At 47.3% G+C, this 26375-nt stretch overlaps 1 protein-coding gene across 3 annotated transcripts in view; it reads left to right on the plus strand.

Moving 5' to 3' along the window:
- Positions 1-26375, plus strand: part of NTRK3 (neurotrophic receptor tyrosine kinase 3) — a 203869-nt gene that overhangs the window by 88118 nt on the left and 89376 nt on the right. For all 3 annotated transcript variants that reach the window (XM_066558506.1, XM_066558507.1, XM_066558508.1), the window contains exon 12: positions 24095-24283. In XM_066558506.1, coding sequence (XP_066414603.1) covers positions 24095-24283 — 189 coding nt within the window. The remainder of the gene's footprint in view (positions 1-24094; positions 24284-26375) is intronic.

Consider the following 26375-nt stretch of genomic DNA (forward strand, 5'->3'; position numbering starts at 1 on the left):
TGTGGCCAGTTATAACCTCACTCAGCACCCTCAGTGCAGCTGGGTTCTCTCCAGTCACCCCTCACCACTGCATGCCCCAGGTCCCTCCAGTGGTTCCTCACCTCTCAGTCCCACAGGCCCTTTCTGTGAAATGCAGCTTTTTCCCTTTTATTTTGACACAGTTTAGGTGAAAGAAGGTTGTGTATCCAATATTATGTTTAATGCTGATGGTCTGTTGCGATGATTCTGTCACATCCTGAACCTCAGTGATCGTGAGGTGACCTCATGGAGGGATGGGCTCTGCTGCCCTCTGAGGAAGAGGCTTTGAGCTGGTCTGGGGCTGCTTTGAGCTGTTTTTGGGCTTTTTTGGGCTGTCTTTGGGCTTTTTTGAGCTGTTTTTGGGCTGCTTTGAGCTGGTTTGGGGCACCGTGGGCTCGGTACCTCCTGTGGTTGTAGGCAGCACATAGGGATGAACCTTTGCTTGCAGTCCATAAAACACACAATAGAAACTCCTATCCACATCCAGGCAATTAAAATGTCTGCTCAGTGCATAAAAATAATCTAATAATAATAATGGTGAAATTAATGAGATTTCAGATGTCTTTGTTAACCGGCCTGGGTTTTTTTTGAGTTCAAGGATGCGTCGTGTTGCAGCCCCTGTGAGTTGGGGAGTTTTGTTCCCCCAAGTGCTTCAGGCTGTGATGAAAGTTGAGCATCCCTGATCAGGCAGCCTGCGTGGGGTATGCCTCATCACAAGGGAAACAGACATTAGTCAAAATGCAGCCCGGAAGGGACAGGAACAAATTTGCAAAACACTCTGCCTGACGCCTTTTGGAAGGAATTCAGAGAAGAGCAACTAAAATGATTAAGGTTCTGCAGGGAATGTATTGTTAAAAAAAGATTAGGAAAAAGAAAAACTAAATATATAAAATGCAGCTAGACCAGATTGAAGGGAAGCAATCCCCAGCGGTGCATATTTAGAAGAGTTGAACAATGAAGAACTAAAAGGACTATTTAGGATGCTGGAAGGAAAACATGGGGTATGTAGAATCAATTAAGCAATCAAAAACCTGGGGGCTGCATATCCAGGCCCCTTTTCCAGAGGAAGGAGGCTCTTCCCTCTTTGGAGCATGGAGGAGTCTCTGAAATAGATGCTGCAGCCTTTGGAAAGTTTTCAGTTGGTCTGGGGGCAGAGGGGGAAGATGACAAGTGCTCACCACATGTCACATGGGTGGAGATGCCCTCACTGAGGTCCCTGCATGGGGGGATGTGGGTATGGTAACCTCCTGGGCCTGTTGGGCTTTTCTTTTCTCCTTAGAGAGAGTGGAGGGGTGGCTGAGCAGCCACCCAGCCCTGGACTGCCTTCTCCCTTCCCTGCTGCTGCACGAAATAGCAAAACCTGGAAGGTGTGATAGGGACAACTGGCTGCAGTCTCCCTGCCTTGGCTGATTAATTAACTCTTCAGATTAATTTCCTTCCTGATTACCGCTTGATTAATTCCTCCTAACTCTGAGAGACCTCCTCACCACTTAATCCTCTTTATAAGCCCTCAGAGTGCAATGCTTGAAGTAAACATCAAGCAGGAAAAAAAAAGCAAACACTCTGAAATGCAAACACAACAGTGCTGCCAGCAGGACCCCTCCCTGTGCCAGGAGCTGCCCCCGGGGGCTGCCCCATGGCTCCCTGCCCCAAGGGCTCCTCCACACTCCCCTCTCCTCCCAGCCCCACTTTTCTCAGCAGCTCTCCAGCGTGTCTGTAGCAAATTGCACAATTTCACTTGTTGAGCCTGATAATTAGTGACAATATCCCAGTAATTTGCAGAAGGGGCAGGAGGAGGGAGCTGTGCTCAGCTGCGTTCAGCAGCAGGAGAGGAGAGGTTTTTTTTTTTCCCTCATCTCCTCATTAAAAGGAGCATCTGAACTCATGAAGCAGCTTTTGATGTAGGTTAGAACACGAGATACTGTGCTGGCCATCAGGGTTTGTGCTGTCTCACCACCCAGACTTGTGGCACTGGGCAGAGAAAGGCTGGGGATGGCAGGAGCCATCAGCTCAGAGGAGAGGGGTGAGGGGTTAGTGAGGATACCAATTTGTGGATTTTTGGTGTTGCAAGGGGAGGCAATGGGGTCAGAGAGAGAGAGGGATGATCAGGCTGAGCCTCTGCTTGTGTCTGAACAATCCACAGGCAGAAGGCAGCAATCCTGATCCTGCTGGGATTTTTAATTTCATTTTACTTTTTTTTTCTAGTCCTGGGCATCAATTCCCAAAGGCCTCTAGATGCTTTAATAAAATAGAAGCAAAAACATAACTTATGATGAGGAAAGAAATGCAGCCAAATGAATCCCCAAACAGGAACAAAAGCTTTTCCCCATCTTCCCCATTCTCAATAACCCAACGTTTACCCCTGGGAAACATAATGCTTAAAGAGCAACAGCACTTTTTTTGAGGAATGTTTTGTGGTTGGAAACAAAGCTGTAGTATGCACCAGCTAAGTTCTAGTGAACTTGTTGTTCTTGTGACCTCAGCTGCAATGGACATAGGGAGAATGTTTTGCACCCAAGAGCCAAGCTTGCTTTTTGTTTCATGGCTGTACAGCATGTGTCATCCATAAACGTGACCTAGACTAATGAATTTGGCTGAGTTTGAACCAGCAAGTGCAAAAAAAAATAAAAATAAAGATGGTGTGTGTGTGGATAGAGTGACAGGGAATTATTTATTTCTGTGTTGATGGAAAACAAAAACAGATCTTGGAGGTTTTTGGGGCTGAGGCTGTTCTTAGTCTGCAGCCTTTGCTGTCTTGTGCTGCCCTGTGCTCCCTGGTGTCTTGCCAAAGTCATGATGTTTGAGTCTGTCTTTGGGTCTGTTGGAACCAAAGGACTCTGATGAAGGAGACTGCACACAGAGAATCCATTCTCATATCAGAGCTGCTTTAAGCACAGCCCTCCAAGGTTATTTCGGTGCACCCCATAATCTTTGGCCATGAAGTCACTTGGGCCTGAGATTGTTTTACTCTCTGTCACTGCCTCTAAAAAACACTCATTTTGGCTGTGTGAGCTGTGTGATAGGTGGCATATGACAAATTACAGCTGTGCTCTGCTGCCTCAGCTTGTGTAAGTCTGCAGCCCAGCCTGGGATTCCCTTTGGTGCCATGTCCCAGTTCCTGAGTTGCAGGAACAGGTTAATGATCTTATTTGACTCTTTCTGAACTCGTGTGATGATATTCCTGCTGGGATAGGGTGAGGAGCTGTCCTGATAGCCTGCATCCTTGGGAGATGGCAGCATGGGAGCTGTGCAGGGCTGAGGTTTCTGGCCTGGGAAGTCCCATGTGTGAGTACATGCAGGTAGTGGTGGATTGGGAGGCCTGAATGAGCCTGAATTCAAGCCTCACTATCCCCCTTGTCATCCATTTGGAGTTGAAGCTAAGGGCACTTACAGCCCCCACGAAGCTCCCCATATTCCAGGAACTGGAGGTGCTATCATGGCCTGGACAGTGATTGTCCTTGTGTCTAAAATCTGCAGAAATCTCCTTTTGGGTGTCAACAGGCAGAGTCCTGCATGTGTGACTTTTGTGTGCTTGTCACATTGTTCATTGTAAAAAAATTCCCTTTATTTGCCTTTTAATGCTACTAATAAAGCTTTACTGCCAGCTGATCTTCAATTCCTACAAGGGATGGGGGAGAGTAAATTGGAATCTTTGATCTCCTTTGCTCTACTTTCCGTGTCCTTGTATCGTCTTTAGGGCTCTATTTCCTTGGCTGCAAAAAAAAAAGTCAGCATGAAAGTAAGAGGGAAGGGGGAAAAAAACCTGAATTTATTTTGGTAGTAGTGAAGGAATTGTGGATCCAAGCAGCAGTAACAGCCTTGAACCCTGTCTGTGGATCAGAGGTGCTCCCAGATGCATGAGGAGGGGGGGATTGTGTTCTCAGGAGGGCAGCTAATGGTGGGGAGCTCTCCAGTGGTTTGTCTGGGCTAAGACTGCCGTCTGAATCAGAGGAAATTAATTTCTGAAAAGGGGGGAAAGGGGAAAAAATAGCTGTTCTTACCATTTACTGACAATCTAGCCAGAGGCAGCTGGAATAAGGCTTGGTGGAGCAGCGCTGGCACACTTTTGTGATTTCCTACACAGCTTGGAAACAGCAGCAAGAGAGAGCTGAAAGGCAGACTTGTAAGGAAGGTGGTAAGTCTGGGAGAGAAGGGAAAGAACATACCAAAAAGGATGGATGAATTTCTAGCTCATGCAGAGCATCCAAATATGCACGTAAATGGTTGTTGAGCAATGAAACCGTAGTTTTAAATGACGCTGCTGCAAAAATCTGCAGAAAAGGTGCTTCAGTGCCAAAGGAAATTTCTCATTTTGTAAGGTGACCAGAGGGCAATTGCACAATTCTTTTGGTACCACATTGTGCAGAGCCTCCCTCTGCACACCCCCCTCCCTCCATCCCTCACCCTCGGGTGACTTCACCTCTGAAGAGATGACTTAGCACATGAGGGATGTGGAGGGATTGGATCCTAATCAGATCATCACTGCAGCTGTGAAGGAATATAATTTCCCATCCACAAGCCATCACCTCTTTCAGCATCTTCCTTATTTATTTCTAAATAATGTATATATATTTCCCCCCATGTGATCAAAACTAAAATCATTCTGTGTAAAAGGCAAGAAGAGAAGTCAATCAAGTTTAGACAGTGTGCAAAATGTTCTTTTCTTCAGAACCAAACTCTTGCAAAGACCCCAGATGATTTGAAATTTCTGAGGTAGACACATGCAGTCTTTACTGCCAGATAAATATTATACCATTACATCCAGATTCCAGGTACTGAACTTGTCTGTTTAGCACAGTGGGCTTCTATGGCCAAAAGGAAACAGAAGAGATGAGAAGTGAATATATTGAAAAAAAAACCCCAAATGCATCAAAGCGCAGCACCAGTGTTGCTTTAGCAGTACAGCTTAGGACACAGGCAACACCTTTGGGTGGTGCATGTTTAGCCTAAGCTCCATCACCAGTGCACTGCTCCAGGTATTGGTGACATTTGAGAGGAACTCAAGAAAAGGTGGTTTATGAGCAGAAAGTGCAACCTTGATCACGCATAGAGCTCCTTGAGATATAGCAGAGAGCAAAGCCTTTGGTGGGTGCTTTGGCCTCCTGTCCCTCCTCTCCATTAAATCATTGCTTCCAGGCACAGCTGACTTTTGCTTAAGTCTGCACTGGTAGAGCCACTGGCACTGGTGAGTCTCAGTCCCCAGGCACCAGCTTTTTGAGTGGTGTGGAGGGCAGTGGTTGGTTTTGCTCTTTCATGCCTCTGACTTGCAGGTGGTCCCTGTGTGGTTTCAGAAGCTGCCCTGGGAAGCGTTTGAGCTGCGATGTTGTACTAATTCCATAGACAGAAGCTAAATGCTCCATGGATGGCTGAGGAACATTATATGGTGTCAGCTATAATCTGGATGAAGCAGTTGAAGCATGACTTGTGCAGCCTTTTGGCAGACTCTGGGGTGCTGCTACCACCAGAGTTTTGGGGAAGGATTCTGACTTCCCACACAGACTCAGGGAAAAACGTTTTCATGAGATGTTGGAGAAACTCTGGAGCAGCCAACGCTTGAGACAACATTTTTTTAAAAACTTCACAGGTGACAAAGAACTCCAAAATATCTGCTGTTGTGCAACCAGCACACCAAAAAAAGCAAAAAAGTTTGTGCAAAAGCACGAATGGGAAGACAACAATTGCATGAACCCTCTGTAGTGGCGAGTTGTCAATGCAGACTGATTGCAGGGACTTGTTCTTAATAGCCCTGCCTAAGAGCATCCAGCTTCTGGGGCTGACACTGTAGTCTTTCATGCAGAAGTCTTGCTCTGCTGGCAGTAATTTTGCATGCTGTGGCTCCATCCTGGACTGTCAAACCACAAGATCTTCTTGGTGAAAGCCTGTGTGCAGGGAGCTGCATTCATGTGTGTGTACTCTCAGGTAACTGTCTTGGAAGGGCATTGTCCTGCTAATGGAAATACAGATTTCTGTGTTTTGAGGCATCTGCTAGACAAGGTTATGGCTTTGTTTGTGTGCTTTCAAAGGACAGGAGGAGGAGGCTGGAGTGGGGAGATCCTGCTGGGTGGCTTGAGAGTACTCTGCCTGCATAGAGCTGTCTCAGCAACATCACCATTCCCCATTTGAAATGCTAAATTATTCTTCTCCTCTGTTGTGCGATTGTTTTATGTGCTTTTCTCAGCAAAATCAATCAAGAATTGATAATTTATAAGCTCCTATTTGCATTTTTTTTCCACTCTTCAAGGGGAAAAAAGAGAAGGATAAAGCAGAAGGTATTGCCACAAATAGAGGAGTGGGGGGGATGCAGAGCTGAGCACCACCTCCCTTGTCTGTGGGTTTGGAGTATGCTCATTGCTTATGCTGGTGAGGGGGTTGGTCTTTGCTACTGACTCCTGAAAGATCTGCCCTTGCTGCCCACTGGAGAAATGGTGATATAAGGGGTGATGATAGGAGGTGTGAGCTTGCCTGTAGGGAAAAACAGGGGCTCAACCTTGAGAGGTGCCAGGCATGGTCATCCCCAGCAGAGTTATCTGAGTGTGAGTGAGAACAGAGAGTTGCCAGGTTTGTGCATTCCTGTGTGTACAGAGTGCTGTGGAAAGAGAGAGATTGGACTAGGCAGGTAGAAGGAGAAAGCTGGGTTAGCTGCCATCCCAGCTTACACTGAAAAAGAAATACCCTGTGGCAGCATATTCCACACTTCTAAGCCTGAACCCTGCCTGCTGTCACAGACATCCTCACGCACACAGGGATGAGTCCTGCCTGCCCACCTTCCCACAGCCACTGCCACCCCGTGGCACACGTCCCATCCCCATCCCACCCCACCACCCTGAACTGCAGTGAGGACATGGGGGGAGAGAGCCATGTCCCCTGGGAACTGCCCTAATTTGGGAATTTTGTGGAAAAAAGTAGCTGCATTGTCTTAAAGTAGAGATAAATATTATAGCTTTGCAGAAAGAGAAATAGAAGTAGCGAGAGACTGCTTAGATAAATAAAAGAATACATACTTTGGTACTGTAAATAACTGTGTAACATCCATCTGTGTAGGCAGATGGATGCACAACCAGCCCATAGCCATGGATGTTATCATGATGCTTCTGTACAACAGGAGACACATCAGTTATATGGCCAGGACCCTGCTCTGAACTCCTTGTCCCCTTCACCTCTGTTCCTGACAGAGGAGTCATTTGCATGGTGAGCTGCTGCTTCTTCCTGTGAAAGCTTGATTGCTAGTCTCCATACTCTGCAGCTTTCCAAACATTGCATCCTAAAGTTGGAGAGCACCCTTGGAAAAAAGAGGTTAATAAAATAATGAAAATGAATATATGAAAACAGTCCAACTCAGACCTGCCTCTGGTTGAGCTCCTGTGGTTCCTGTTCCAGCAGGACAAAGGGAGATGAGCTGTGGGTGAACCAGCCCCAGTGGTTGTCTCTGCCCCTCCAGTGCCCAGGTATTCATGGATGCCATGGCATCTGTTGTGCTGCCTCCTCTGCCTAGCAGGGTTTCATCCTTGAGCAGATGATCTAGAAACACAAAGCAAACCCTCAGAGTGAACTGTTGACACCCTTCCTTTGTAAGGTGCTGAGAATTTTTGTCAAGTATTCTATATTTGTCCTGAGTGTTTCAAACCATGATTTGGAGAGTTTGGCTAGGGAGGTCTGGAGGATTGGCTGGCTCCCAGCATTTCCCATTAGACACTCCTGTCTCAGTTTTCAACTCTTGTTCTTCTACTCATTACCTGAAGCAAAAGCTCTGTAGTTGCTTAAATGGAGATGTGAGATTCTTGCAGTTTCCTAGAAAGACTTGGGTGTTCAGCCTGTCTTTAGAAATGGCAAAGGTGGGTGATGCATCTTCAAAGCAGTTCTGTCTTCACCTTTCTGCCAGAATGACCCTTTATCTGTCCCAGATTCCTGGTAATACCAGGTCTATCCCACTTGACTCAGTCTCTTGGAAAATAGGTATTACTAGATGGGTCAATAGCTGATACAGTTCAAAGTATAGTCTGTGGTAGATTGAGTGATTCTGAAAGCTTCTCTTAACCTGTTATATTTCTGGCTGCAATTTAGACAATCATATAGTTTGGCAAATGAATTTATGTCCCAGTCTCTTCCTGTGTGATAAACTTTCCATTTCAGCCACTGATGCCCATCTTGAAGGAAAGCCAGCAAGGTTTTGTTAACATTTTACCAATCACCTGCTTCTTAGCAGGGAGGGCTGAGACTTGACCACACTGCTGAGAAAAGACTCCACTCCCACCTTCAAAGTTCTGACTAAAGGGTGAAAAATACTCCCGATTCTGTCATTCCAAGCTTTCTTCTGATAGGCTGCTGGCAAAGATGTGTTGGTTCATCACACTAGCAGAGACTGTGCTGAGAGCTGTGTTAAATATAGCAGAGCTGTGCACCACCCCCGAGTGCTGGACGTTCAGTCTGTTCTCGCCGCGTGCCGAAGGAGGAACGCGGGGAAGCGGCTCGCTCTTGCCTCTGTTTGGCAGAGGATGCTTCTCTATCTTTGTAGCCTTGTGAGAAGAACGTTGGTGCTGGACAGCATGCGTGAATCCCCTGGTGAAGATTGGTCCCAGCTGTGGGAGAAAAGGCTGGGTTGATTTGTTTGGGAATTACCAGAAGTTGGGTTTTCTCTGTAATGCCCTCAGATAGTCAGTGGCCAGCGGAAACCCCTCTGCACCCACCTCTTGGTTTATGCTGCTTCTTTGACCATTCACATTAGAAAACGTGCTTTTGAAGAACTGTGTGTTTCCAGCAAAATATCCTGGGGGTCTTCTGGTCCCACTTTGCCATGACTTTTGTCCCCCCACTTCCCACCCTTCTCCAAGCTCTCATTGTATCACAGCTGCAGGTGAAACGAGCAGCTCCCCGCACCGCTGCTAATGGGGCTGCAGATTGATTGCTCCTGGTTGCAGAAACACTTGTCACAGGCTTGACAAGCTGCTCAAGGTTGCCTGATGTTGCAGGGTGGAGGTGGAAGGAGGGAGCTGCCGAGCTCTGTGCTCGTGCTTTATGGCCCTCCTGGTGGGACTGGTAGGCAGCCTGGCATAGCAACCGCTCAGGGCATTTACTAAGTGATTTATGAATTTGTATATTTTCTGAGGCCCTGAAGAAAAAGTGCCTTTAATTAAATTTTTATTCTCTTCCCTCTTCCCCCCTTCCCTTGCCTTTACCCTCCCTATTTTTGTCCCTGCCTGTGGTTTGTTTACTGAGACCCAGCAAAGCTTTTGGAGAACAGGTAGGAGTCTGTGAGCGTAGCCAGGAGGAGCAGAGGATGGCAAAGCAAACAAGCAGATGGCGGATATGATAAAGCAGCCCCCGGCCTCTCTGCCAGGCTCAGAGAGGGCTCTGCAATGCAGTTCAAGGGTCCCACAGCAAGAGCTTCCTGCAGCCCTCTGCTCCAGACTCAGATTTGGCAAGGTGACCGAGACACCGATGGCCAAGCTCTCATTTGCCATGTGCTCAAATCCTGGCATTGTTTAGGGCTACCTGGAGAGTCAGGGTGCTGGGGAAGAGACAGCCTTATGTTGCTCTGCATTGTCCTGCTGCCTGTGACACACATGTGCAGCCACCCATCTCCTAGTGATGGCCCCTCCAGAGGGGGAGTACATGAACCAAAGGAAAGGAGCTTTCCAATATTATTACTTTGTTTTTCTTTGAAAGAAAGTTCTAGAAGAATAAAATGAGAAGTTGGCCTCGCCTCTGTCATCAAGGGACTAGAGGCAGCTACCCCAGGAGACAATGCCTTGGCATTGCCTAGGACTTCCCCCATCACCAGTCTTATTTTGTGATCCCTCCCCAGCCACTGACTCAGTGGCAGTGTCCTTACCCAGCCAAGCGATGTCAGTCCTGTGAATAGATTTCTATCAACCCACTCATCTCTAAAGAGCTGCAGTTAAAAGGCTCTGGAGACATAATTGTGTCTGCGTAACAGCAGCGATGATTTCCTTGAGAGGTAGGATGAAAAGTGGCTCCATTCCACTACTTCTGCAGAGACTTGATAGCTGCTTCTAGAAAGGGACTTGGTTGTGGTCCAGCAGCCCCCACCAGCACAGCTTTTCCTGCCTTGTGCTGCCTTCCAGCTGCCTGCTTGTGCTGTCTGCACACTCGAGCCATGGTCTGTGGGATGTTACCATTCCCATGGGTACTCCAAGCAGGTGAATTTGGGAATGGGTTTGGCAGGGTCTGCTGCAGGATGGTCTGGGCAGCCTGAAGTGGGCTTTCTACAAGGGGCACTTGGCCTGAATGCTAGGCAGACACATGTTACCCTCAACCAGAAAGCCACCATCCCTGTGCAAGATCACATTTCTATTTTCCCCCCCTTATTACCATGCTGTGGGTGAGGGTGCTGTTTATCCTACTTCTTTCTGCTTCCTTGGTGGTGCAGATGGAGAAGTCACTTGACCTCCACATGTCTTCAGGTCTGGCTTCCCAGAGTGGATGTGTTGCTGTGTCACTTGTCGCGAGCTACAGAGCTGTTGAGCCAGGGATGTGTTTTGGGGGCACGGGGTGTGGAGCAGGGAGACAGCACTGACTCAAGGAGGTAAATGCTGAACGCCCCATCTTTCCCTGCCCCTGTGGCTCACAGGCTAACGTGAGGCAGCTTCCCTCCCACCTGCCTTGGGGATTTTGATGAAATAGCTGGGGGAGAAGGATGTGAAATATGTGTAGAGAGACAGGGATTTGGCTGGTGGTGCTTCTTATGCACTCATGCTTTAAAAGCTGGTGGCTGAGGCTGCAAGAATCAGCAGAATCAGAAAGATTTGAGTCTGAAGATCTTTCTTTAATGTCACTTAATATTGCCAGGTCATTGCTTGTGCCGACCATGCCCATGATGACTGTTGTGATACCAATCTCTTGCATCCACTCATGAGTCCTTTTTAACATTTTTCCCCTTCTTCATGCCTCTGTACTGGCAAAAAGAAGATGTTTGTTTTATTGCCCTGCCTCCAGGGCTGGCACCACATTCAGGTGCTGCTGGTCTCACATGGGGCTTCATGTGACTTGTCCCCATTCCCCAACCACCCACTGAAGCATGTCCATGTGGTTGACTCCCACCCTTTGTTTCTTTTCCCAAGCTGCTCTGTTCCACTGGTGTCTTCCAGCAAGAAGCCACTGTCCTGGTTTTCTCCTGATGTTGTAGAGGACAGAGGTGGATCTGGGAGTGACTCCTCTTGGGGAAGCTGGGAGAGATGTGCTCTGCCCCAACCTCCACACTCATGTTGGGCACTAGCTGCTTTTTTTATCAAGCAGAATCAGTAGATGCTGCATTGCTACTTGTTTTAATTGATGATTTAGACTCTTGATGCAGAAAAATGGCTCTTGAACAGCATTAGTGTTGAGCTGACGTGGGGCAAGAGACCAAGAGTTTCTGGCTGGGCACTGAGGGAGCAGGAAGGCACTGGGAGATACAAAGCAAGCTCCTTGCAAGGTCTGTGAACAAGTCCCACCCCAGGACTGCCAGCCCAGCATTGAGGTGACAGGTGATGCATTTGTGAACATCTGTATTGAAATGCAAGTAGTATTCCTCGCTGACCTCCAACAGGAGCCACATCCATGCCTGGAGCTCACCGGTGAGGAGGGGAGTGTGCTGTGCTCTTTAGAAAGGGAAATATCTCCAGACCTTGGAGAGGAATTAATTATTTTGTATGCTGGACTCTTGCCTTCTGACAGATCTATCTGAATTACAGATTAACTGTCAGTGTGGGGACAGAGGGAGCCATTTCAATGAATGGCTCTCTAATTTATTACAGGGGTTGTTTGGGCTGGTGGATCGACAATGCGGCAAGTTCTCTGAGTGGGGAGCTATGTTACATCCTTCTCCACATCTCCCAACCTTTTATTCCTTGCTTGTTTTATCTCCCTGTTCACAGAATCTCTCTCAAAGCTAATGAGGGTCTCAGCAAGGCCAGTGGAAACCCCAAAACTGCAACACTTTACAAATGAGCTGTCAGCCCTCAGAAAGCTGTGATTTCAGAGCCTTTCTCCAGGGACTACTTCTGTGACTTTTAAACAAAACCATCACCTTTATGACCAAGGGCTATAAATTTTGGAGAAAGGCACGACATACTGGAAAACACCAGTGCATGGATGCAGCAGCTGGTAATAGTTGAGCCAAAAAGTATCAGTTCCTTTCCCATCAGTTCTGCCTGGAGAATGTCAAGGGCTTCCCTCTACTCTTTAAGTCTACAAAGGTTTTTGTAGAAACCTCCAAAACTCATTTCTTGTTGATTCTGGGCCTTGTAGCAAAGCTTAACACACACCCGACACTGTTATTGATGTGAGCATCCTGGGCTAGGGAGCACCAGGGCTACCTAAACCCCAGCCTTACTTCCACTTCCAGTTGTTCAGCATGAAGGAAAAAGGATTTGTTTATTTGTTCATGGATATTTCTGACATGGACTTCATATTCCAGAAGAGTCTTATAATATTACGGGAGCAGATTCGGGATTTAAACCATTATACAAGTTAAATACGTTTTGATTCTGTAAGCAACACACTATTTATCTTGGGATAGAATAAATCTGAGAGACTGATGTCACTGCTGGAGATCATCTCAAGGAGGGCTGTGGAGGGAAAAAAAAGTGCATTGACTTTTTGAGAAGCGTAAGTTTTAAATTTTCATTGCCCTCATGCATGAACTGAGGCAAACTATGAGTGCAAGGATTTTTATTATTTTTTTGACCATGTAAGGATTTATCTTTTGGCCTGAAAGCAAACATCACAAGTCTGATTTTTAATTTAAGTCTACAAATTTGCACCCTGAGTAAATGCAGCCGCCTGCTTGCTGGCAGGGACTGGACACATGAGGTGTCTGCTGGAAGTGAACTCATTGGCATCTGCAGCCTTGATGGCTGCTCAGTGTTTTCATAAAAATTCCATTTCAAAACAAAAAGGTCAAAAGTTGACCAAAAAAGCTACAGCTGAAGACTATTTTTGTTTGAAAAATTACAAGCACTATTAATTACTGCACGAGAACCAGATGGTACTGACCAGTTTACTTTCATGGTCCAAGCAGGATCTTGAAAGAAAACCAAGAAGAAAAACACACTGCAAAGACAAAACATGTGTTGTGCCAGGTACTTTACATTTTGATCACTCCTTCCATTTGAAACCTCTGAGCAATGCAAAGTAAGGCACTTTTTTTGTTTAATGGCTGATAATTTTATATTTTTTTTAGCTTGACAGAATATTAAACCAAAACAAGGAGGCCTGAAAATTAATGTCTTTTTATGACTGCAAAATCCCCCAGTGTCTTGAGAGTCTCATAAACTGGATATTTGGAGAGGGGATGTGCAGCTCCCTGGGCTTGGAAGGATTCTGGTTACCACTGGAAAAAATAAAATCTTGGTGCAGGGGCAGCTGGGCTCCAGGGAGAAGGCAGTGGTGTCAGCACGAGGTGATGTGGCTGCAAGATAGCCTTGTCAGGCTAATTGATCTGGAGCCTTTGCCTTTCCTGCCAGGGCTGCCTGTCTCCTTACCCATAATCCCCACTTTGATGGGCTGTCAGGAATATGGGACTTGGCCCAGTTTTGCATTTATCCAATAACATTATGAAATTGATAGTGACACTTCCATTGGCACTAATTTCAGGAAGAGATTGGAGCCAGAGGACAAGCAGTTTGCTCTCATGGCGGCTAAGCTTTCCAAGTGGATCAAGATGACCCAAGACTGATCTTGCAGTGGCCAAGGCATGGGAAGGGAAGTGGTGGGAGGCGGCTGGAGGCAGCTGGTGGACTCAGAGCTAATGAGAAACACGCCTAATGCTTGTCCTCAGCCTGCAGTGGTCCTGGCTGGTGGGAAGCATATTCTGCTGCCCTGGCTTGTGCTGCAGAGCTGCTGCTGGCAGGGCTTTTGCTCCATTGGATGGTGTTTATTAAGCAGCATTGGGCATCAGTCTCTGCAAAGGTCAGGTAAAGCCTCAGGCAGGAGGGCAGCAGTGGTCCCAGCTGTTTGCTTTCAGGCCTTTGGTGATTCTCACTGTTTTAAGCATTTCCTGGCACAGGGTCAGGCTCCTGCAGCATCACGCTCTTGGCTCAGGTCAGTGATCCAGCACCAAGCTGGACATGCTGGTGGTGGAGCTGCCAGCAGCCCCCTTGCCAAATATCACTGGGGGCCCTCTTGTGCTAAGGGAGCTCCACACTGACTGGGTTAGATAACACATCCCAGAGTTGGCCACAGTGTGGATGATGCAGTTGCCACAACCTTAATGCACACCATGTGCATGTTCTTAGCAACTTGGTCTAGTGGAAGGTATCCCTGCCCATGGTGGGAGGTCAGAAGTAGATGATCTTTAAGATCCCTTCCAACCCAAATCATTCTGTGATTGTATGATTAAACCACTTCTCCTTTCCTCTCTATCTGGCACCAGGGTTTGGTTTGAGGTGGAGCAAAGCATCACTTTGGTGCTGAGCTGCAGTTTGCTTAAGATGACGCCTTGGCACCCTGTCAGGCAGCCCTTTCCTCATTCTCATGGTTCATTTGCATTTTCACCCAAGCAAAGGCTTGGGGGGAGTGTTTATCAGTTTGTCACAGTCCCCCTCTTCAGTGGCTGGAGGCCAGGAGAGAGATAAAAAGCCTTAGGCTGATGATAAATTAGAAATGCAGAAAGAAAATGTGTCTGCTCGGTGCTGAGCAGGTAGCCCTGCTCCAGGCTTGGGTCTTTGTGTGGTGTCACTCTGGATGCTCATGAGGAGGTGAAATGGCACCGGGGCCACGTGTGGTAAATCCAGCCATGAGGTCCCGAGGGTGCTGCTGCCTTTCTCATGTCCCTGTGTCAGTGGGACTGTCCCCCTCAGTGGATCTGGGCACGCCTGGCTGCCCATCAGTGTCCATCACAGCGGGGTGTGAGCGGGCGAGCATCTCCCTTCTCACAAGGGCTGATGTGACCCTGGGCTCAGCAGGTGCCACTGAGCACTGCTCTTACACAGCCACAGCAGGTTCCTCTGCGAGATCCTTTCAGAGCAGAAGGAGACCTGTGCTTTGGACCTGCAGCTCCTGAAGCTTGTCCCAGGAGGGGCCAGGAGCAAGGAAGTGGCTGCACGTGAGGGGTGCGGAAGTGCTGGAGGCTCCTGTGGAGAAGCTGTAGGAAATGCTGCAGTATATAAAGCGTGTCTCGCGAACAGAAGAGATTAGAAAGCTGATATGATGTTATTCCGATTGATTTTGCTGTTGTATTTATACCTGGAGGTAAAGAGCAGACATACTGGAAATCAATTGGCCCCATGCTCTTCCCAATCTCTCTGCAGCGCCGTTCGAATGAAATGCTTATATCATTTTTACGGTGTGTCTGTGATAGGGATGAGTGAGCCAAGAGATTAATAGATGCTGGTGAGGCCGTTGCCCAGGCACTGCCTGGCTCCTGCCTTGTGAAGCCTGTGTTGCTCTGGAGTTCAAGGTGCCCCTGAGGTGACAGCTGGGTGACTTTGCTTGGGGGGGGAAATAAAAAGAAGCAAATCTAGTCAAGAGGAACAAAGGGTGGCAAAAGGTGAATGGCAATAAGCCTGTGATATGGGGCAGGCAGGATGTTGCTCAGCTCTGGAGCTGATGGGGCTGGTTGGAGACCTGGGAGCAGGAAATGAGGTTTGCTCTTCAAGGGGAGCTGATCCCTTAGAGGGGGAATTGTGCATTGAGGATAAGGCAACAGGGATTTGTTTTGATGTACTGTAGTGCATCCAGTACCCAACAGCCACCCATCCTGCCTCACCAGCCCTTCCTGCACCTCAGCCTTGGGGCTGGGGCAGCAGGGCCATGCAGGGATGTTGGCCACACACATGCTGCATTCCTGGTGTCCCTGCTCGCTCCTCCTGCCTTATCCAGGTGCGAGTTTCTCTGCTGCTGCTGCCTCTGCCATGCCAAGATGTCATCACAGCAGCATCCATTTCTCTGCAAGAATGGATGTTTGGTTTGCAGCTGGCTCCTCCTCACAACCTGCATGGAACATGCATACCCAGCAGTGGGAAAAACATCTTGTTACCAGCAGATGGGAGAAGATAGGTGGGAGGAATGATGGAAGGTGACTGGGTATGGTCTGAATGCCAGCACCAGCATTGCCAGACCAAACACTATCTCCCTCCCTGCAGTGACAATTGAATAAAAATGACTTTTCTCCCTCTCCTGTTGCCTGTACTATTTGCTGGTTGTTTCACCTGATCTCAGCAGTGAAAATCTTTTTATCTTGGCAAATGAACCAACTTCCCATACGTTATAGCATGGGAGTAGGTATTGGCTTGTCAATCCCTCAGGCGTCAGCAAATCCTTGCATTGCAGGTTCTAAAATATTCTTCTGGTTATCCTGTGGTCTGTTGGCAGTTGCTTTGCTGGTCGGACACTTTCTGAGCTGAAAATGTTTGGTAACACTGGGCTGGAGTTTAAGCCTAGATGAAAAAAATTCTTGCTTTGCTTTCCTGTGAGTGCTGGCCGTCTTTGCTGTTATGAATGGCTCTGGCTTGTCAGATTCCACCCTTTTTAATTATCAGATTGTATTACCATTTTTACTGTAAGCATTTTCTGTTTCTTGTTCTGCTGGATTTATGCATTTGTGCTGTCATATGCATTGACTTTATATTTTATATGATTTGATCTTAATGTTTCCATTCCTGAGTGTGAGTGCTTATAGGATTGGTGTCTAAGCTCAATAAATAAACTTGAGAAGGAGTGGTAACGGAAGGACATGGGAGGAGTGAGGGAGTTTGGACATCCTCTACAGCAGATGGAGTGATGCTCCAAAGAGGACTGCCAGGATGGCTGGAGGCTGGAAAGGGTGAAGGGAGCATGTACAGGGCTGCTGCACCTCCTCTGCCCTCATGCACTCCCTTTTGTAGCAAGAGCTGCCTTCTCCCTGCTGCAATCACCCTGAAAAAATCAGAGAAGGAAATGTCAATATGTAAAGCTGGAAAGGGGCTTCTGTAAATGGCAGTATTTTGGCAGCGTTGCATCAAGAAAGAAAGTGCTTTAAGGATTGCCTGTGTAGGGATCGCCCACTGACAATGGATCTGACAGCATTTTTTATATGATAATGCATCTGCAATGTATACGGGGCTGGAAGATGCAAGTGTGGGAGGAGACACGTGTCCAACCCAAGCAGTGGTGGGTGCAGAGATCCCAGGCCTGTCCCTTCCTTTTACCATAAAGTTCAGAGGGATCTTCATCTCCTTGAGATCATCAGGATCTCAAACCCACCATGTTGTTGAGAAAGGAAAAGGGATTGCTGTTTGCTCCTACCTTTTTTACTGGAGGGGCTGAGGATTTGGAGTTTATCCCTTTAAGAGTTCAGATTTATGTTCTTGATGTCTTCATCTGCCTGCAAAGCTTGAGGATTTGATTTTTTGAATGTGCTGTTTCCCCAAAAGCTGATGTCAGAGTCTGTGTGCCCTGGGCTATGGCAGAGAAGGGACTGGCACCTTTGCAAGCTCCTCAGCCACCACAGTGGTGTTCAAGCAGGGGTTGTGCTGTTCCAGCCAGCCTCTGCAGCAGTGCCCTCCTGGTCCATTGGCATCATGCAGGGATAGCTGGGGGGAATTTGGGCCATGGAGATAGAATTGAGCTGTATGGATGTGGGAAATGCTACTTGGACACGGTTGAGGTGATGGCAACAAAGAGGGCGCCGAGTGCTGGAATTAGGAGGGAGGTCTGGAAAAAGCCCATTGTTTTGCACAAGTGAGGGGTTTGCTGTGGCTCAGGGGAAGAGATGCCACATGATAGACCACACTGTGGTTGGGACTGGTGTCTCTGGGGAAGAGAAGTGGCTGCTTCCCATTGTAGGAGGGCAGAGAACAAGCTGGAGCCCGTGGCAGGCTGGCTCCAAACAGGCCCCGCCTAGGCACCAAGCTCTGCCTTGGCTCCCTGCTCACATCTGTCAATAAAAATTAAGAAATTGATTTTCTTTTGTTTGCCTGAAAGGACAAGGCTCTCTTTATGAGACAGTAAATGCAATCTTGCTCTGAGCATGGCTGGATTTTTAATTGTATTTATTGTGCTTTCGCTTATTCTTTTATGAGTTTCAGTTCCTCTCATTGTTAGTGCAGAGATCAGCCCTGGGGTGTGGGTTGATTTCAGCTCCAACAAAAGGTTGGTAATTTTTTTAAGTTTCTTTTTAAACTTGTTTGTTTTCCTGATAAGCTGAAGTTTGAGGTTATTTTTACCCTTGCTTATGTGCGTGCGTGTAGCTCTGAGTTCTAAAGCTGGGCTGAGAGATGTAGCCTTGGAATCATCTACTTGCCAGTTGGTAATATGACCTTTTGAAGAACAGAATTTGGGATTATGATTGGGGAAATATGGAAGTGCCAACAGGGGTTTGGAGTCAGAGGAGGAAGGGATTTTATATACTATATATTGGAACTTAATGAGGTCTCTGCTTGCTATACAATGCACGGTGACCCACTTTATTAGGAGAGCTTGTTTTTTTTCCCTAGTTATGGGTCATATACAGTTCCTAATTAAGTAGGTTAATTATATGGCTTCTTTCTATTACAAAGGAAAGTGGAGATGGCACAATTAGCTCTTGCAGTGATCATTTTTGATCAAAAAATGGTGTTCTGCATGACAGCTCCCAGAGGTGTGGGTGGGGAGAGGGGATTGCCCTGTGGCCCTGAGCACTCACATCACTCTGTGCCTCAGAAAAGTTGTTTTCTCTCCAGAGCTTTTGGCCTGGGATGTGCAGGGAGTTGTCCTTTCTGAAACCATGCTGGAGACCAGAACTACACCCACAGTGCCTCTGATGCTGCCCAAACTATTCTGCAGCACTGCAGAGAGCCCTCCTTGGAATTTCTTTGGAAGCACCAGGAAGGGAAGATGTTGAGGGGCTCTGGCTCCAGGTAAAAAGTGCTGCAGCCTGTGAGGGCTCTGAGAGCATCGCTCCCTGCAGCTAAACTGTCCTTGAAAGAAGTTTCTTTAACCTCTCCCTCCCCAGCCTGGCAGTGGCTGAACCCCCACAGCATCCCTGGGTTATCTGTTCCAGTGCTCAACCAGCCATACCGTGAGGCATCAGGAAGAACATTCACACTCTAATCTCCCTCAGTGCAATTTAAAACTATTATTTCTTGATTTATCCCCAGTGGACGTGGAGAACAGCTATTATATTTCTCTTTGCTGCAACCTTTTACATGTTTGAAGGCTGTTATCACGTGTCCCTTCAGTCTTCTCCTCTGAACACAAAGCATAATTCTTTCAGTTTTCCCTTAGAGGTCATGTTTTCTTCACCTTCAGTTGCTTTTGTTGCTTTGCAGAGGTTACTGTAATGCCAAGCTGGAGTTTTTGTTGTTTCTTCACCTGTTTGCCTTGGGGCATTCATTCTGTTACAAATGTGTGAGAAGTGACCATTATCTTCTCTAATCTGTGGTTATTTATACAGTACCCTATATTCCTGAGCCTGTTTTATCATAAAGTATAGCTCTGAGCCTTGATAAATAATTTCCCACTATGATATGATCTTTCAAACAGGGGTCCCTAAGCTATTTATTACTATTATTATTTGCTTTATTTTTCATGAGTAACAAGCTGTTTGTATAACACTGTGAATGAACCAGGCAATTCACAGAAATGGACTGAAGGCTGTATCCTGTTCACAGAGCTTCCAGGTAAACAGGGAGGTGAAGGCAAGCACCAAGCCAAACTCCAGTTTAGCCAGGGGGAACAGTGCTGAACAGAGAATGAGAGATTTTCTGAAAAGCAGAGATTTTGGGGGAATCTGGAGGAGTGTTTACAGAGATGATAATGCCAGGGTGGATGCAAAAAGATGAGACAAGTTGGAACATTTCTGGGATGGAAGGATGGATGGATGGATGGATGGATGGATGGATGGATGGATGGATGGATGGATGGATGGATGGATGGATGGATGGATGGATGGATGGATGGATGGATGGATGGAATGCAGCCTGGCTGGGAGGCTGGGGGAGAACAGAGGGTGGAGATGAGGCTGGGAATGGTGGTGTTTGAGTGAGGTGTTTTTCTCAGGAAAGAGGAGTTGGCTGTAGGGGAGATGTGGGAGGGAAGGCAGAACAGAATTGCTGTTTGTGGCATTTCCAAAAGTAACATTTCCAAGCTGCCTCACTGCTCTTTGGTGATCATCAGATGAATTTGGTCCTGATTTCCAGGTCATTGTGGCTGACTCTCCCACTGGTGCTGTGAAGGGGCTGGAGCAGTAGCTGCTTCTTCCCTTGGGGTAACCCTGGGCAGCCCTAACATCTCCCCAGCCTTTCCTCACAGGGAAAAGGAGTGATGGAGTGCCTTCATCACTGCTGCTGGAATTGCCTCCTTGTCAGGAAAACTGCATGAGGTTAGCATGGAAAAGAGCTCAGTTGTTTCAGACTTCTTAAAGTTTTAACAAATAGATCCTTTTTATAGTTAATATCTGTAGTATGTTTGTCCATAATGCAGGCTGAGTTATTCACAAAAACAGACACTGTTCTGAAAAGCTCTGAATTATTTTATATAATGTTTTAAAATCACATGATGGTATGTTAGGAATTACTCCAAGCCACCTTTTTGTCTATTATTATACATTTTTACTATACAAAACTGTCTTCTTTTCTATCTCTCTCTGCACATTTCCCTGTCAAATGGAAAGTAAAGTTAAATCTCTAAAATCTGTACTCTCTTTTATTTTCTGCTTAATTTTTTTTTCCTTTACCCTTACCTGGAAAATGTGCTGGTGAAACCAGTGAGAATTCTTCCAAATAAAGCTATTCATCAGCATTAGACATCAGAAAACTGGACCTCTTTGTCTACTTAAAAGCAAAAAAAAAAAAAAATGCTATTGCCAAGATAAATTTAAAAATTTGAAGTTTAGGTAGCTGCTTTATTTCCAGGAATTGCTAATGGCAGAGTATGTTTTGAGTCAGGGCAATAGTCACACCTATAAAAGTGATTGGTGGCTGTTTGATATCCACGATGTTTTTAAAGTGTGTCTCAGGCTTGCACAGTGAGTCCAGCACTCATCTGAGTCTCAGAGTGACAACACAGAGGCTGTGGGCTTTGAGGGAACTGGATCTCAGCAGTGACCAGCTAGAGGAAATGGGAATGGGAGAATTAATGGGATAAAGCAGCACGACTGTGGCCGTAGGAATTAATGTTGTCCAGATTTATACTCCCCCACCAAACCCAAAAACCCCACAACCTAATAGGAGAAACTTGGAGAAGTCCTCAACTGAAAATTGCCTTTAATCAAATTATATCTTTTAGAGGATATTTGGATTAATTATATGTTCTAGGGCATGTCAAATCAGTGCCTACAATCACCAGAACTGTTTTGGAAAGCTGGAAGGCTAATGCAGTGAATGTGTTGTAAGTGTTCCTTAGGACTCTTGGGACTGATTTATTTCAGTTTTTTTCAAGCCCTGGAAGTACAGTTGGAGGCAGTAAACTGTCCCTGGATTACTGCAAGGGTAGAACACACTTTACATGTCGTGTTCTCCCTGTGGTGCCTCTGCCTTTGCAGTTCTTGGGGTTTCCCACTTTTGCAGAGATGTGGAGGGGTTGAGATGGAGAATCAGAGTTCAGCTCTCAGGCTTTTGAGGGTTGGCAGATCTTGTAAATTGATAAGCTTGGTGACATTGACCTGAACTGGATGACTCAGAGGCTGAGTCCATTCAGAGGACACAATGTCCATTGTGAGCATTGTGAGGAGTGAGGATGCAGCTGTGGATCAGCTGAAATGTGGTTACCTCATGCCTCAAAGATCTTGGATATGTTTGGGGCATGAAACTAAGATAACACATGAAGAAAGTCCTCCTAAGAAGTAACCCACAGAAAAAAACAACAACCCTGTGGAGTGTATAGAAGGTCAAACTCTGTGTCTGTTTATTGCCTGGGAAATGGCCACAAGAACATTGGCTAATAGATGCTTGCTGTGCTTATTTTCACAAGTACCCAACCTCCTGGACTGTCCCCTGCTCTTTTAGATGTAGCTGTGCCCTTTCAACCTGCCTGTGCTAGAGGGACACTGCCATGATCTGTGTTCCCTAAAAATGAGGAGGTGCTGAGCAAGCAAGAACAGCAAGGGTCAAATGTTGGCAGGGATTTGTGAGTCTCTGAAAAGCAGATCCTCAGCAGGGTCTGTGTCAGCCTGGTGTTTGTACCATGGTTGGTTACATCCTCTTTGCTCCTTGCCACAAAGGTGGGGTTTCTGCTCTCAGAATAAAGGGCAATGAAAACTTCCTTCACACAGAAACACAGAGTGGTTTGAGTTGGAAGGGACCTTTAAGATCAGCGACTCCAACCTTCCTGCCATGGACAGGGACACATTCCATGAGACCAGTCTGCTCAAAGTCTCATCCAACCTGACTATAATTCACCAGAGAGGCCTTTCACATCCCCTTGCCTGATGAGGTGCCATTCTTTGGAGCAATGACTGGGCTTCTTAAGGAAAGCAGTAAGCCCTCAATAGCCTCTCCCACTGCAAGGAAGATCTTTACGGTCTTCCCTCAGACTATTTGCACCAGTCTATACCAGTTGATATTTTTATGATTTTTTATTTGAACTGCATTTTGAAAAGCAGAGTTCTTTCCCCTTCCCACCATAGCTGGACCAACCAGCAGTGCAGGGTGTGGCTGAAGAAATGTGCATATCATGCAAAACCGAGTCCTCCTGGTTTGTCTGCAATGAATTGACATTGCAAAGGAACAAAAGTCATTCAAACCAAAATTGCCCATTTGTCTTTTGTGTTTGGAGAAGTACACCATGTGTAGTCCCAACAGAGGCATCTTGCATCACGAGCTGAATTTTGCCTTTGCACCTCAAGAGCTGGAAAGTCACGCGGGCCCGGGGAGTAACATTAAAAAAGCCAGAACCTGCCAGAAGGAATTCACAGTAAAGGGCGAGAGCTTTCTTCCTCGTGACTAAAACACCTGTCACAGCTGCCAAGACTCTGCTAATTACACAATAACTTTATTATATCCCACTTGGAAGAACAAACAATACTTGAAGCTCCAAAAATGAGCAGCCTTTAGACTAGATTAATGCAGGCAGAATGGCTGCATGGAGCCGGTGTTCGCCTCGTCCTCCCAGTAGCTCTGAAGAGCAAAATGGCTTGAAGAGTCCCTTCTTTGTTGCCAGTGCTACATAATAAAGTAATTGTGCAATTAGAAGCACATTACTGATGGGAGATGAGCATTTTTTATGCAGTGTAGGTAAAAGGCTGGCTGCTCTGAATAAGTTGAAAGCCTAACTGCAGCATCTCTGCTCCTTTTTACTCAAGCTTCTGGTAGTCCCTGGTAACATCCAGACAGGAGAAAAGGAGTGTCACTTGTTGAGTGTGGATTTTCTTCTCTTGTTAAAATATTGAGAAGGCCTCATGCAAGATTTCACAAGGTGCCTACCTTGTCCAACACCAATGCAGCAAGAATGTCTGAAACATGTATTAGAGGGTCTAATACCAAAATAAAACATAAGGCATAGAAGCCTTCCATTGCTCCTATATTGCATGCCTTACTACTTTGCTTCATTTTCTTGCCTGTCTGATGGTGCTGTGAATTTTGGGGCTCAAGAGGGTAAGGGGAAGGTGCTGCCATTTGTGGTGATGGTGGTGGGAATGAGCCTGAGCTGGGCAGGATTTGTTCCAGTACATTGTGGGTCCCTGTAAGCATCAGCCTGACTGAAGGGCTCGGTGAGTTTGCTCAGGTGAAGCTGCAGGAGAGTGAAAAGATGGGCAACGCACTGGGCAGCAGACATATCACAAATATGGATTTCAGGTGAACTAACTCTTTGGGGGTGGTGTTTCTTCAGTCTAAGCCTGGTTATGATTTCTGCCAAGCTTGTGATGCCAGAGTATACAAGCACCACAGCAACTGCTCTCTCATGACAACCCTAGGAGAGGACTTTTTGCATGACTCACCTCTGATGCAGTGTCACCTGTGGCTGCTTAACCCTTTGGGATTTTTAACCTGGTACCTCAAAGCCAGGAAGGAAAACTTGAGATGTCTTTCCTATCCTGTGAGCTGCCCAAAGAAACTAAGCCCGGGGATGGGACAACTGGCAGGAACGCTAGGACAGGCTGGTGGTGGCTCATCCATGAGCACGCGATCAACAGGCCTCCCTGTCCTCTGCTGTCCCTGACGGGCGTGTGTGCTGTTTGCAGGTCCTGTGGCAGTGATCAGTGGGGAGGAGGACTCAGCCAGCCCTCTCCACCACATCAACCACGGCATCACAACGCCCTCGTCCCTGGACGCCGGCCCGGACACGGTGGTGATCGGCATGACGCGCATCCCCGTCATCGAGAACCCCCAGTACTTCCGACAAGGTCACAACTGCCACAAGCCAGACACGTGTGAGTGCCCCCACCAGGGCTCAGGGGTGGGCTGGGGGGCTGGGGGAAGGAGGGCGGGGAGGGAGAGGTTAAGAGGATGAGGAAGAAGAGAAGGAGGTTTTTGAGGAGAGTGGGTCTTGGTATGGTCCAGAAACCAAAGTGAATCTCAGGTCTCAGAAATCACAACATACATGTAGATGCTTCCAGAAAAGACTTTCCACTCTCACCTTCACCTCCCTTCACCCTCCCTCTGCCACCCACCCGTCACCTTCCCCACCCCTGCCTGAAAGTGCCATTCCAAGCCGGGCTCTTCCTCATCAGCTCCAAGCATGAGGTCCCAGGTGTGAGCAAGAGCCCCCTGGGAGCGTGGGGATGGATGTGACCCCTGCTTGGCTGGGGAAAGGACCTGCCTCCCCTTCCTCCTCCAGCAGTTTCCCAGTCATGGGGCTGCCTCTTTGGCTCCCCAAAGGGCCAGGGGGAAGCTCAGGATACATGGGCATAGGTGTGGCAGATGCCTGGAGCTATCTTTGTCTCCAGGAATTTTAGATGCTGGATGTCTTGTTTTTATGGGCTTCTGTAAATCTTCTGCATCTTTCCTGTATAAATTTGGTTCATGAACTGGGCTCATTAGACTAGCAGGAGGTGATCAAGTGTCCCTCTCCATGTTGTGTTTCTAAATTCTGAGCATAAAAGAAAAGTGCTGTGTAAAAGGATGCTTTTCTGGGAGTCCTGCACCACTTCCCACGCGAGTGGTGGGATGCAGCCTTCCCCAGCATGCGGCTCACAGGCGGTAGCTGAGCTCTCCCAGGCCTCTTACCAGCTCTGACATGCAAGCTGAGCAATGCAGGAGGTTTGGGTAACATTCCTCTCTTGCTATTTTGCATCCTTTTGGTGTGTCTTGGTTCCAGGTAGAACTGGAAGAATAAAGACCCTGCAAAACAAAAGGTGAAAGGCCCTCAGCTTTTGCTATCTCTGTGGCCCAGCCAGAGGCAGGGAGTGCTGTGCTGATGTCACCTCTGCTCTTCCCTTGGCTGCTGCTGACTCATGGGGGCAGGAGACTGACCTCAGCCTCTGCAAACAGGGAGAAGGCCCATCTCCCAGCCTGCAGGAAGCCATGTGGCATTGAGTGCTCAGCCGGAGCACGCTGCTCCTGGCCTCCGTCAGGGGAAGGGGAGCTGCAGCTGCTGCTCCCATGGAGGTATCCCTTGGGCAGCCCCCACTGTGCACCCTCGTGGGTCCTGCTGGCTTGTGCCCAAGCCCTTAGCACTGTCCTTCATCTGCCAGAGCGATGGGATGTACCCAAAGAACGTGCCTGGCTTTCCCTTGATTTTCATTTCAATGTGCTAAATTTGGTCTGTTTGTAGAGAGGGGAGGAGGAGGGCGGTGATTAGGCAGGAGTGGAGAAGCTGAATGTAGCGTGGTTTTTCTGTGCTGTTAATTATATATTTTACATTTCTTATAGCACCTCATCTCAAAATGATTTACAAACTCTGATGGCTTGGGAGGGAGGGCTCCCCCGCTTTACTTTTTCTTCCTTTCCCTGCTGTGCTGTCTCAGATCTCTTTAATCTGCACGCCGACCAGTGCAAGATGTGGGTGCTCTTGAGGCTGTAGCAGAGCTTAAACCTCAAAGGATTAAGTTTTGCTCTGAGCCTTTGCCCTGTGGGACTTGTCAGAGCTGGATGGGCTGCAGGGGAAGTCACTCACAGCAGGATTTGACCTCAGAGCTTCACGGGGCTGTTTGAGTAGGATCTGAAGGGTTCACAGAGATGCTTGGGGTGGCATCTGGAGGCGCTTCTCTGTGAAGGGTGCCACGGGAGGGAATGCTCCAGGTTCTCCAGGACTGCAAGGCAGTGGGGCTGAAACCAAACCCCACAACACTGTTACTCCCTTTGGGGGATAATAAGAGGAAAACTACAGATGGGTGCTTTCATGTTAAAAACCCTAATATTTTTAGATTTGTCATTCATGAGGCAAAACCCAATCCTTGACTCCTCAGGCAGAGTTGAATTTGGTGTGTGTTTTGTATTTTAGTCCCCAGGCTTTAACTTGGTCAAAAACTTCTGACTTTACTGGTGGCTTTGCTTGAGGCTGGAAAGTTTCATAATTCACCT

Source organism: Molothrus aeneus, chromosome 13 (genome assembly GCF_037042795.1).
Source record: "Molothrus aeneus isolate 106 chromosome 13, BPBGC_Maene_1.0, whole genome shotgun sequence".
NCBI lineage: Eukaryota > Metazoa > Chordata > Aves > Passeriformes > Icteridae > Molothrus > Molothrus aeneus.